This window comes from Oncorhynchus nerka, linkage group LG14, assembly GCF_034236695.1.
Source record: "Oncorhynchus nerka isolate Pitt River linkage group LG14, Oner_Uvic_2.0, whole genome shotgun sequence".
Taxonomy (NCBI): Eukaryota; Metazoa; Chordata; class Actinopteri; order Salmoniformes; family Salmonidae; genus Oncorhynchus; species Oncorhynchus nerka.
In genome coordinates this window covers 91,756,721-91,769,220 of record NC_088409.1, presented here as the reverse complement: position 1 = coordinate 91,769,220, position 12,500 = coordinate 91,756,721, and the positions used below count along the sequence as shown (strand labels likewise).

Here is a 12,500-nt window from a genome sequence, read left to right as displayed (position 1 = left end):
GGTTTCAAGGGACCTTATCAATGGAGTGGAGTGTGTCAGTAGGTCTCTATGAAAAGCACACTGGGGTGGCAGTGCTGGACATGTTCTGACGCTGTCATCTACTCACAATAAAAAAAAAATGTCACCTTGAAGTTCAATTTTGACCCAGGGGGGACTGCCTCGGACTGAAGGAATACGCGACGGTAAGTGTGTGTGTCCATGTGTGGACGGGTAGATTTCTAGATTACTCACCGGGTTGAACTTGCCGTTGTGGTTGCGAGAGTAAGGATAGAAGGCACCAAGCTGTGTCCAGCGAAGACACATCTCAAACTCAGCAGGATTGAAGAACCCACAGATATCAGCTCCAGTCTGAGAGACAGAGAGAAGGAGAGAGGGGGAGGGAGAGACAGAGAGGGGGAGGGAGGGAGAGACAGAGAGAAGGAGAGAGGGGGAGGGAGAGACAGAGAGGGGGAGGGAGGGAGAGACAGAGAGAAGGAGAGAGGGGGAGGGAGAGACAGAGGGGGAGGGGGAGAGACAGAGAGAAGGAGAGAGGGGGAGGGAGGGAGAGACAGAGAGAAGGAGAGAGGGGAGGGAGGGAGAGACAGAGAGGGGGAGGGAGAGACAGAGAGGGGGAGGGAGGGAGAGACAGAGAGGGGGAGGGAGAGACAGAGAGAAGGAGAGGGAGGAGGGAGGGAGAGACAGAGAGAAGGAGAGAGGGGGAGGGAGGGAGAGACAGAGAGAAGGAGGGAGGAGGGAGGGAGAGACAGAGAGAAGGAGTGGAGGGGAGGGAGGGAGAGACAGAGAGAAGGAGAGAGGGGGAGGGAGGGAGAGACAGAGAGAAGGAGAGAGGGGGAGAGAGGGAGAGACAGAGAGGGGGAGGGAGGGAGAGACAGAGAGGGGTAGAGAGAGAGAGAAAGTGAGAGAGAGACAGAGGGGGCAGAGAGAGAGAGAGAGAGAGAGAGAGAGACAGAGAGGGGGAGAGAGAGAGAGGGAGGGAGACAGAGAGAGGGGAGGAGAGGGGGGAGACAGAGACAGAGGGGGCAGAGAGAGAGAGAGAGAAGACAGAGACAGGGGGAAGACAGAGACAGAGGGGGAAGACAGAGACAGAGGGGGAAGACAGAGACAGAGGGGGCAGAGAGAGACAGAGACAGAGGGAGAAGACAGAGACAGAGGGGGCAGACAGAGACAGAGGGGGCAGACAGAGACAGAGGGGGCAGACAGAGCCAGAGGGGGCAGACAGAGACAGAGGGGGCAGACAGAGACAGAGGGGGAAGACAGAGACAGAGGGGGCAGACAGAGACAGAGGGGGCAGACAGAGACAGAGGGAGAAGACAGAGACAGAGGGGACAGACAGAGACAGAGGGGGCAGACAGAGACAGAGGGGGCAGACAGAGACAGAGGGGGCAGACACAGCTTTCATTACTTCAACAATATTTAAATAGTGAAAGCAACTTAGAAGAATACAACAAACAATCCAGTTATGAAATCAACAACATTTCCCATGTAGAAAGGAGCCAGAGAGGAGAGTCACTTACATAAGAAAAACCAAACAGACTGAACTCCATCATTCCTGTTAAATAGAGAGACAGAACAGTCAATACACGCACACACACACGCACGCACGCACACACACACACACACACGCACGCACGCACGCACGCACGCACGCACGCACGCACGCACGCACGCACGCACGCACGCACACACACACACACACACACACACACACACACACACACACACACACACACACACACACACCTATGATTGACTTGTAGAGCTGATCCCAGCTGGAGTTGTTGTCTCCCAGCCAGTGTCCAGCCCACTTCCCACTGGAGGGGTAGGTCGACCTGGTCACCACTATCCCTCGCTTGCCCGTCACACTCAGCAAGGCGCTGGAGAAAGGGGGAGGACAAGTCAGATATCTGCTCACAGTCAAGCTCAGGTCAACCTATTGTCTGTTTACATTCTGTTTTACTCATTTCATATTTATTTACTGTATTCTACTGTATTTAGTCAATGCCACTCCCACATCGCTCGTCCTAATATTTATATATTTCTTAATTCCGTTATTTTACTTTTAGATTTATGTGTGTTGTTGTGAATTGTTAGAACCTAGTAAACTGTTGGAGCTACTGTAGGAACACAAGCATTTCACCACACCCGCAATAACATCTGCTAAATATGTGTATGTGAACAATAACATTTGATGTGATTTGAACAGGCACTTAAGGCCATTGGTTGGAGCTGCTAATGAATAGTTCAGTTGCTGTAAATGGTTCACTACATAGGAGAATGACTATATACCTAGTTCACTATATAGGAGTATGACTATACTATATACCTAGTTCACTATATAGGAGTATGACTATACTATATACCTAGTTCACTATATAGGAGTATGACTATATACCTAGTTCACTATATAGGAGTATGACTATACTATATACCTAGTTCACTATATAGGAGAATGACTATATACCTAGTTCACTATATAGGAGTATGGCTAGATACCTAGTTCACTATATAGGAGTATGACTATACTATATACCTAGTTCACTATATAGGAGTATGACTATACTATATACCTAGTTCACTATATAGGAGTATGACTATACTATATACCTAGTTAACTATATAGGAGTATGACTATACTATATACCTAGTTCACTATATAGGAGTGTGACTATATACCTAGTTCACTATATAGGAGTATGACTATATACCTAGTTCACTATATAGGAGTATGACTATACTATATACCTAGTTCACTATATAGGAGAATGACTATATACCTAGTTCATTATATAGGAGTATGACTATACTATATACATCGTTCACTATATAGGAGTATGACTATATACCTAGTTCACTATATAGGAGTATGACTATATACCTAGTTCACTATATAGGAGCATGACTATACTATATACCTAGTTCACTATATAGTAGTATGGCTAGATACCTAGTTCACTATATAGGATAATGACTATATACCTAGTTCACTATATAGGAGTATGACTATATACCTAGTTCACTATATAGGAGCATGACTATACTATATACCTAGTTCACTATATAGGAGTATGACTATACTGTATACCTAGTTCACTATATAGGAGTATGACTATATACCTAGTTCACTGTATAGGAGTATGACTATATACCTAGTTCACTATATAGGAGTATGACTATACTATATACCTAGTTCACTATATAGGAGTATGACTATACTGTATACCTAGTTCACTACATAGGAGTATGACTATACTATATACCTAGTTCACTATATAGGAGAATGACTATATACCTAGTTCACTATATAGGAGTATGACTATACTATATACCTAGTTCACTATATAGGAGTATGACTATACTATATACCTAGTTCACTATATAGGAGTATGACTATACTATATACCTAGTTCACTATATAGGAGTATGACTATACTGTATACCTAGTTCACTACATAGGAGTATGACTATACTATATACCTAGTTCACTATATAGGAGAATGACTATATACCTAGTTCACTATACTATATACCTAGTTCACTATATAGGAGTATGACTATACCTCACACTCAACGTCAACAAAACTAAGGAGATGATTGTGGACTTCAGGAAACAGCAGAGGGAACACCCCCCTATCCACATCGATGGAACAGTAGTGGAGAGGGTAGCAAGTTTTAAGTTCCTCGGCATACACATTACAGACAAACTGAATTGGTCCACTCACACTGACAGCGTCGTGAAGAAGGCGCAGCAGCGCCTCTTCAACCTCAGGAGGCTGAAGAAATTCGGCTTGTCACCAAAAGCACTCACAAACTTCTACAGATGCACAATCGAGAGCATCCTGGCGGGCTGTATCACCGCCTGGTACGGCAACTGCTCCGCCCTCAACCGTAAGGCTCTCCAGAGGGTAGTGAGGTCTGCACAACGCATCACCGGGGCAAACTACCTGCCCTCCAGGACACCTACACCACCCAATGTTACAGGAAGGCCATAAAGATCATCAAGGACATCAACCACCCGAACCACTGCCTGTTCACCCCGCTATCATCCAGAAGGCGAGGTCAGTACAGGTGCATCAAAGCTGGGACAGAGAGACTGAAAAACAGCTTCTATCTCAAGGCCATCAGACTGTTAAACAGCCACCACTAACATTGAGTGGCTGCTGCCAACACACTGTCATTGACACTGACTCAACTCCAGCCACTTTAATAATGGGAATTGATGGGGAATGATGTAAATATATCACTAGCCACTTAAACAATGCTACCTTATATAATGTTACTTACCCTACATTATTCATTTCATATGCATACGTATATACTGTACTCTACATCATCGACTGCATCCTTATGTAATACATGTATCACTAGCCACTTTAACTATGCCACTTTGTCTACATACTCATCTCATATGTATATACTGTACTCGATACCATCTACTGTATGCTGCTCTGTACCATCACTCATTCATATATCCTTATGTACATATTCCTATCCCCTTACACTGTGTATAAGACAGTAGTTTTGGAATTGTTAGTTAGATTACTTGTTGGTTATCACTGCATTGTCGGAACTAGAAGCACAAGCATTTCGCTACACTCGCATTAACATCTGCTAACCATGTGTATATGACAAATAAAATTTGATTTGATTTGAAATTTGATTTGATTTGATTTGACCTAGTTCACTATATAGGAGAATGACTATATACCTAGTTCACTATATAGGAGTATGACTATACTATATACCTAGTTCACTATATAGGAGAATGACTATATACCTAGTTCACTATATAGGAGTATGACTATACTATATACCTAGTTCACTATATAGGAGTATGGCTAGATACCTAGTTCACTATATAGGAGTATGACTATATACCTAGTTCACTATATAGGAGCATGACTATACTATATACCTAGTTCACTATATAGGAGTATGACTGTATACCTAGTTCACTATATAGGAGAATGACTATATACCTAGTTCACTATATAGGAGTATGACTATACTGTATACCTAGTTCACTATATAGGAGTATGACTATACTGTATACCTAGTTCACTATATAGGAGAATGACTATATACCTAGTTCACTATATAGGAGTATGACTATATACCTAGTTCACTATATAGGAGTATGACTATACCTCACACTCAACGTCAACAAAACTAAGGAGATGATTGTGGACTTCAGGAAACAGCAGAGGGAACACCCCCCTATCCACATCGATGGAACAGTAGTGGAGAGGGTAGCAAGTTTTAAGTTCCTCGGCATACACATTACAGACAAACTGAATTGGTCCACTCACACTGACAGCGTCGTGAAGAAGGCGCAGCAGCGCCTCTTCAACCTCAGGAGGCTGAAGAAATTCGGCTTGTCACCAAAAGCACTCACAAACTTCTACAGATGCACAATCGAGAGCATCCTGGCGGGCTGTATCACCGCCTGGTACGGCAACTGCTCCGCCCTCAACCGTAAGGCTCTCCAGAGGGTAGTGAGGTCTGCACAACGCATCACCGGGGGCAAACTACCTGCCCTCCAGGACACCTACACCACCCAATGTTACAGGAAGGCCATAAAGATCATCAAGGACATCAACCACCCGAACCACTGCCTGTTCACCCCGCTATCATCCAGAAGGCGAGGTCAGTACAGGTGCATCAAAGCTGGGACAGAGAGACTGAAAACAGCTTCTATCTCAAGGCCATCAGACTGTTAAACAGCCACCACTAACATTGAGTGGCTGCTGCCAACACACTGTCATTGACACTGACTCAACTCCAGCCACTTTAATAATGGGAATTGATGGGGAATGATGTAAATATATCACTAGCCACTTAAACAATGCTACCTTATATAATGTTACTTACCCTACATTATTCATTTCATATGCATACGTATATACTGTACTCTACATCATCGACTGCATCCTTATGTAATACATGTATCACTAGCCACTTTAACTATGCCACTTTGTCTACATACTCATCTCATATGTATATACTGTACTCGATACCATCTACTGTATGCTGCTCTGTACCATCACTCATTCATATATCCTTATGTACATATTCCTTATCCCCTTACACTGTGTATAAGACAGTAGTTTTGGAATTGTTAGTTAGATTACTTGTTGGTTATCACTGCATTGTCGGAACTAGAAGCACAAGCATTTCGCTACACTCGCATTAACATCTGCTAACCATGTGTATATGACAAATAAAATTTGATTTGATTTGAAATTTGATTTGATTTGATTTGACCTAGTTCACTATATAGGAGAATGACTATATACCTAGTTCACTATATAGGAGTATGACTATACTATATACCTAGTTCACTATATAGGAGAATGACTATATACCTAGTTCACTATATAGGAGTATGACTATACTATATACCTAGTTCACTATATAGGAGTATGGCTAGATACCTAGTTCACTATATAGGAGTATGACTATATACCTAGTTCACTATATAGGAGCATGACTATACTATATACCTAGTTCACTATATAGGAGTATGACTGTATACCTAGTTCACTATATAGGAGAATGACTATATACCTAGTTCACTATATAGGAGTATGACTATACTGTATACCTAGTTCACTATATAGGAGTATGACTATACTGTATACCTAGTTCACTATATAGGAGAATGACTATATACCTAGTTCACTATATAGGAGTATGACTATACTATATACCTAGTTCACTATATAGGAGTATGACTATACTATATACCTAGTTCACTATATAGGAGTGTGACTATATACCTAGTTCACTATATAGGAGTATGACTATATACCTAGTTCACTACATAGGAGTGTGAGTGACATAAAGATACAGAGTGACTAGATACAGGGTTACTAGATACAGAGTGACTAGATATAGGGTGACTAGATACAGGGTGACTAGATACAGAGTGACTAGATACAGGGTTACTAGATACAGAGTGACTAGATATAGGGTGACTAGATACAGGGTGACTAGATACAGGGTGACTAGATACAGGGTTACTAGATACAGAGTGACTAGATACAGAGTGACTAGATACAGGGTGACTAGATACAGAGTGACATGGCTAGATACAAAGTGACTAGATACAGGGTGACTAGATGCAGAGTGACTAGATACAGGGTGACTAGATACAGGGTGACTAGATGCAGAGTGACTAGATACAGGGTGACTAGATACAGGGTGACTAGATACAGAGTGACTGGATACAGGGTGACTAGATACAGGGTGACTAGATACAAAGTGACTAGATACAGGGTGACTGGATACAGGGTGACTAGATACAGGGTGACTAGATACAGGGTGACTAGATACAGAGTGACTAGATACAGGGTGACTAGATACAGGGTTACTAGATACAGAGTGACTAGATACAGGGTGACTAGATACAGGGTTACTAGATACAGGGTGACTAGATACAGGGTGACTAGATACAGGGTGACTAGATACAGGGTGACTAGATACAGAGTGACTAGATACAGGGTGACTAGATACAGGGTTACTAGATACAGAGTGACTAGATACAGGGTGACTAGATACAGAGTGACTAGATACAGGGTGACTAGATACAGGGTGACTAGATACAGAGTGACTAGATACAGAGTGTCATGGCTAGATACAGAGTGACTGATGCTGAAAATGTTGCATTGGTCACTAAAAAGGATGTGTCCATACTCACTCGTATGTGGGTTTGGTGTGAGACCATCCATACAGGTTGTGTACATCATAGTGTTTGACCGGGGTACCATCACTGAGGTGCTGTTGGCTGTTCATGCACAGAGTCTTATGGTTGAGACCACGGTGGCTGGATTCCAGGGCTGGAGAGACACACACAACATACTTACCGTCCTGAGCATAGCAGGGAGTGGTTGTGACTAGGGCTGTGGCGTTCACGACATTTTGTCAGCTGCCGGCCTCACGGTAATTGACCGTTAATTAACGTAAACCCATTTAGCATCTCCTGGCTTCCACACACAGCCTACAAGCCACTGATGCAGACCTTTGGAACATCTACATTTTAAAAAGTATAATAAATCCATGTAATATAGCCTAAACCTTCACAGTGAATCAATTATCTATATTAGAGAGGTCTAAAGAAGTATCATATGAAGAAAATGTAGTCTATTTCAGAAGAACAGAATAGTGTACTCTGAGTTGTCCTTATGTTAGGTCCTGATCTGGCTATGCCATATGGCTGTGGGCTACACTAGTTCGTTTAGCAGACAAGATTTTCTTAGTATTCAGTGGCATTATTTTATATTATTTCATGGTATGAAGAATACAATTGAACAAAGCTGAATAAAATAGAGAGGATATTTTCTCCAAACGATGGGAGTGTTGCACATGTGGCTATTCTGTGTTGAGCTGTTAACAAAGAAACAAGTGCTCCTATACTCTTCATTTAGAGCTATTAATGCAACTTTAATTGTGATACAAACGTTCAACTATATGTTTTCAGTTTCAATACGTTTCTAAGGCTGCAGGTTTCAATACAAAAAGGTTGTATGAAAGGCATAAGCTCTGCTTTGTTGTTTTTGGCAGGCTGTACACACTTCATCAGTCTCTTACTCACAATTTGACAAGGATTTGATAATGCCTCGAATTTGTGTGGCCGTTATGCCCCCTAATAAAATACATGTATTTGTGTGACCGTTATGTCCGCTAATAAATACATGTCTTTGTGTGGCCGTTATGCCCCCTAATAAATACATGTCTTTGTGTGGCCGTTATGTCCCCTAATAAAATACATGTCTTTGTGTGGCCGTTATGTCCCCTAATAAAATACATGTCTTTGTGTGGCCGTTATGTCCATTAATAAATACATGTCTTTGTGTGGCCATTATGTCCCCTAATAAAATACATGTCTTTGTGTGGCCGTTATGTCCACTAATAAATACATGTCTTTGTGTGGCCGTTATGTCCCCTAATAAAATACATGTCTTTGTGTGGCCGTTATGTCCCCTAATAAAATACATGTCTTTGTGTGGCCGTTATGTCCATTAATAAATACATGTCTTTGTGTGGCCGTTATGCCCCCTAATAAATACATGTCTTTGTGTGGCCGTTATGTCCATTAATAAATACATGTCTTTGTGTGGCCGTTATGTCCCCTAATAAATACATGTCTTTGTGTGGCCGTTATGTCCCCTAATAAATACATGTGTTTGTGTGGCCGTTATGCCCCCTAATAAATACATGTGTTTGTGTGGCCTTATGCCCCCTAATAAAATACATGTGTTTTGTGGCCGTTATGCCCCCGAAAAAATACATGTGTTTTGCGGCCAGTGGCCATTGTGCCCTCGGGCTGAATATAATAATTATAATTCCCCTTATTTCGGGCTACGTGCTTCAAAACACCTCTCACTCACATGGCTCTCTCAGATAGCTAAATTCTTATTCTTATTCTTATTCTTATGATCCTTATTCTTATTCTTATGATCCTCAGTCAGAGACAATGATAGACAGCTGCCTCTGATTGGGAACCATACCAGGCCAACATCGAAATACAAAAACTAGACCACAAATAGAAATAATAAACTATAACACCTACCAGTCACGCCCTGACCTTCTCCAGCATAGAAAATAAAGGATTTCTATGGTCAGGACGTGACAGCTAGGTAAAATGAGGTGTGCGACTATGATTTTAAAAAGTTGCAAAAAAAAGGCGTGCTCTGTTTCTTGCCTTACTGGAACAACCTGGGCATAATTCACAAGTGATAATACATCATTCACAAATGATAGGCTAATATTGTCACCCATCAGACAATACTGGATTTACATATACTAAATAATATATATGTCAAATTTGTTTTGATTTGGAATGGACAAGTATCATCCTGTCTCCAAACAGTAATCTGTGTATTTAAATAGCAACCGCAGGATGCTTTTCCCATGGTTAATTTTCCTGCGAGCCAGGTAGGCTGTACTCCTGTTGTAAATATAAGCAATGTGCTTAATATTAGGAAAGCTGAGAAATAAATATAGTAGGGCTATCCTATAGAAAGCTGATGGGATCCTCCTCTTTTTAAGAGGCCATCACTCTGTCGTTTTCTCACGCAATTGCGTAGCCTATAGAAATGTTGCGCAACATGAGCTCTCATGGTTGATTTGATTTTCTATTACGTTTGCAATGACGTCAGAGTGATTACAGGGACAATATAGTGCTGAGTACCAGGCAGTTAGCACGTTTGCTAGGCTACTAATGGGGCGGCAGGGTAGCCTAGTGGTTAGAGCCTAGTGGTTAGAGCGTTGGACTAGTAACCGGAAGTTCAAACCCCCGAGCTGACAAGGTACAAATCTGTCGTTCTGCTCCTGAACAGGCAGTTAACCCACTGTTCCTAGGCAGTAATAGAAAATAAGAATTTGTTCTTAACTGACTTTAAATAAAGGTAAAATAAAAATAATAAAAAATGACCAGCAGCAGCATCAGAGCTTGGAGAAGCCTAATTACCGTGACTAAACAATCTCGGGGAATTTGACTGCCGTCATGACTCGTGACTGTTACTGTGGCGATAATATGGTCACCGCAACAGCCCTAGTTATGACCCAACTCAGTGGCATTGTGGTTAGAGTGTCCGCCCTAAGATTGGAAGGTTGGGAGTTTGATCCCTAGCCTAGTCATACCAAAGACTGTAAAAATGGACATGATGCTTGGCACTAAGCATTGGGAGATTGGGGGTAAAACCCTGTGATAGACTAGCGTCCTCACCATACTTGTACATTAAGCTAACTGTAAGTGTCTTGATACAGGTGCGAGTGTATTGATACAGGTGCGAGTGTCTTGATACAGGTGCGAGTGTCTTGATACAGGTGTGAGTGTATTGATACAGGTGCGAGTGTCTTGATACAGGTGTGAGTGTCTTGATACAGGTGCGAGTGTATTGATACAGGTGTGAGTGTATTGATACAGGTCTGAGTGTATTGATACAGGTTTTGAGTGTATTGATACAGGTGTGAGTGTATTGATATAGGTGTGAGTGTCTTGATAGAGGTGTGAGTGTATTGATACAGGTGTGAGTGTATTGATACAGGTGTGAGTGTATTGATACAGGTGTGAGTATATTGATATAGGTATGAGTGTATTGATACAGGTGTGAGTGTATTGATATAGGTGTGAGTATATTGATACAGGTGTGAGTGTGTATTGATACAGGTGTGAGTGTATTGATACAGGTGTGAGTGTATTGATATAGGTGTGAGTGTATTGATACAGGTGTGAGTGTATTGATACAGGTGTGAGTGTATTGATACAGGTGTGAGTGTATTGGTATAGGTGTGAGTGTATTGATACAGGTGTGAGTGTATTGATACAGGTGTGAGTGTATTGATACAGGTATGAGTGTATTGATATAGGTATGAGTGTTCTTACGTGGCATGTATGGGGGGTTGTCATAGACAGAGGGACCCAGACACTTCTCTCCAACTGTTCCATGGACAAAGCTGGATGGTTCGTTCATGTCCTAAACACACAATCACACTCAAGGTAAAGCACAGACTGTGTGTGTGTGTGTGTGTGTGTGTGTGTGTGTGTGTGTGTGTGTGTGTGTGTGTGTGTGTGTGTGTGTGTGTGTGTGTGTGTGTGTGTGTGTGTGTGTGTGTGTGTGTGCGTGCGTGCTCAGTGGTATGATATCACTCACAATCCAGAGTCCATCAAATTTCATGATTTTATTGTAGAAATCTGAAATCTCCTTTTGCCACCACGTTGCTGTACGATTCATGAAGAAGTCTGGGAATGCCGCATAGCACCTATAGATCTGGGAGTGGCCAGAGAACACATGACCAACAAAAACATTAAGACATGTCAGTAATTGGACTGTAAAACAGGAAGTGTGTCAGGCTCTGTGATTGGACTGTTGATGTGTTAACAGGAAGTGAGCCATACCTCTACTTGCGTGTCCCAGTCTACAGACTCATTGACTACAACACCAGGGAAGTCAGGCCATACCTACAACAGATAGAAAAGACAACTTTAGTACAGTTGAATAGAGGAAATTAGTAGAGTTGAGTAGAGTTAAGTAGTATAGTTGAATATAGATAATTAGTACAGTTGAATAAAGTCAATTAGTAGAGTTGAATAGAGAGAATGTGAAGTTTGATAGAGATAATTAGTAGAGTTGAATAGAGAGAATGTGAAGTTTGATAGAGATAATTAGTAGAGTTGAATAGAGAGAATGTGAAGTTTGATAGAGATAATTAGTAGAGTTGAATAGAGAGAATGTGAAGTTTGATAGAGATAATTATAATTATTAATAGAGAATAGAAAGCCGGATGAACACAACAGCGTAATGAATGTGATGTCAGACTCAGACCTCCATCTAACTACTTCCTCTCTGTCTCACTCACTTATTCTTTCTTCTTTATTTTATTCCATTTCGAACTGGTAGTTAAAAAACTTGAATATTTATTGTTGTCCGTCAGTTTAATCCTCAATTCAACCCACCCTCCCCCTCTCTCTCTTTATGCCACCCTCCCTCTCCATCTCC

General features: G+C 41.7%; 1 protein-coding gene across 3 annotated transcripts in view; it reads right to left on the bottom strand.

Moving 5' to 3' along the window:
• Positions 1-12,500, bottom strand: part of si (sucrase-isomaltase) — a 115,677-nt gene that overhangs the window by 15,816 nt on the left and 87,361 nt on the right. For all 3 annotated transcript variants that reach the window (XM_065000538.1, XM_065000539.1, XM_065000540.1), the window contains exons 34-40: positions 11,900-11,962; positions 11,655-11,771; positions 11,387-11,477; positions 7,697-7,835; positions 1,741-1,874; positions 1,515-1,549; positions 232-348 (exon numbers count right to left, since the gene is read on the bottom strand). In XM_065000538.1, the coding sequence (XP_064856610.1) occupies positions 232-348; positions 1,515-1,549; positions 1,741-1,874; positions 7,697-7,835; positions 11,387-11,477; positions 11,655-11,771; positions 11,900-11,962 (696 nt within the window). The remainder of the gene's footprint in view (positions 1-231; positions 349-1,514; positions 1,550-1,740; positions 1,875-7,696; positions 7,836-11,386; positions 11,478-11,654; positions 11,772-11,899; positions 11,963-12,500) is intronic.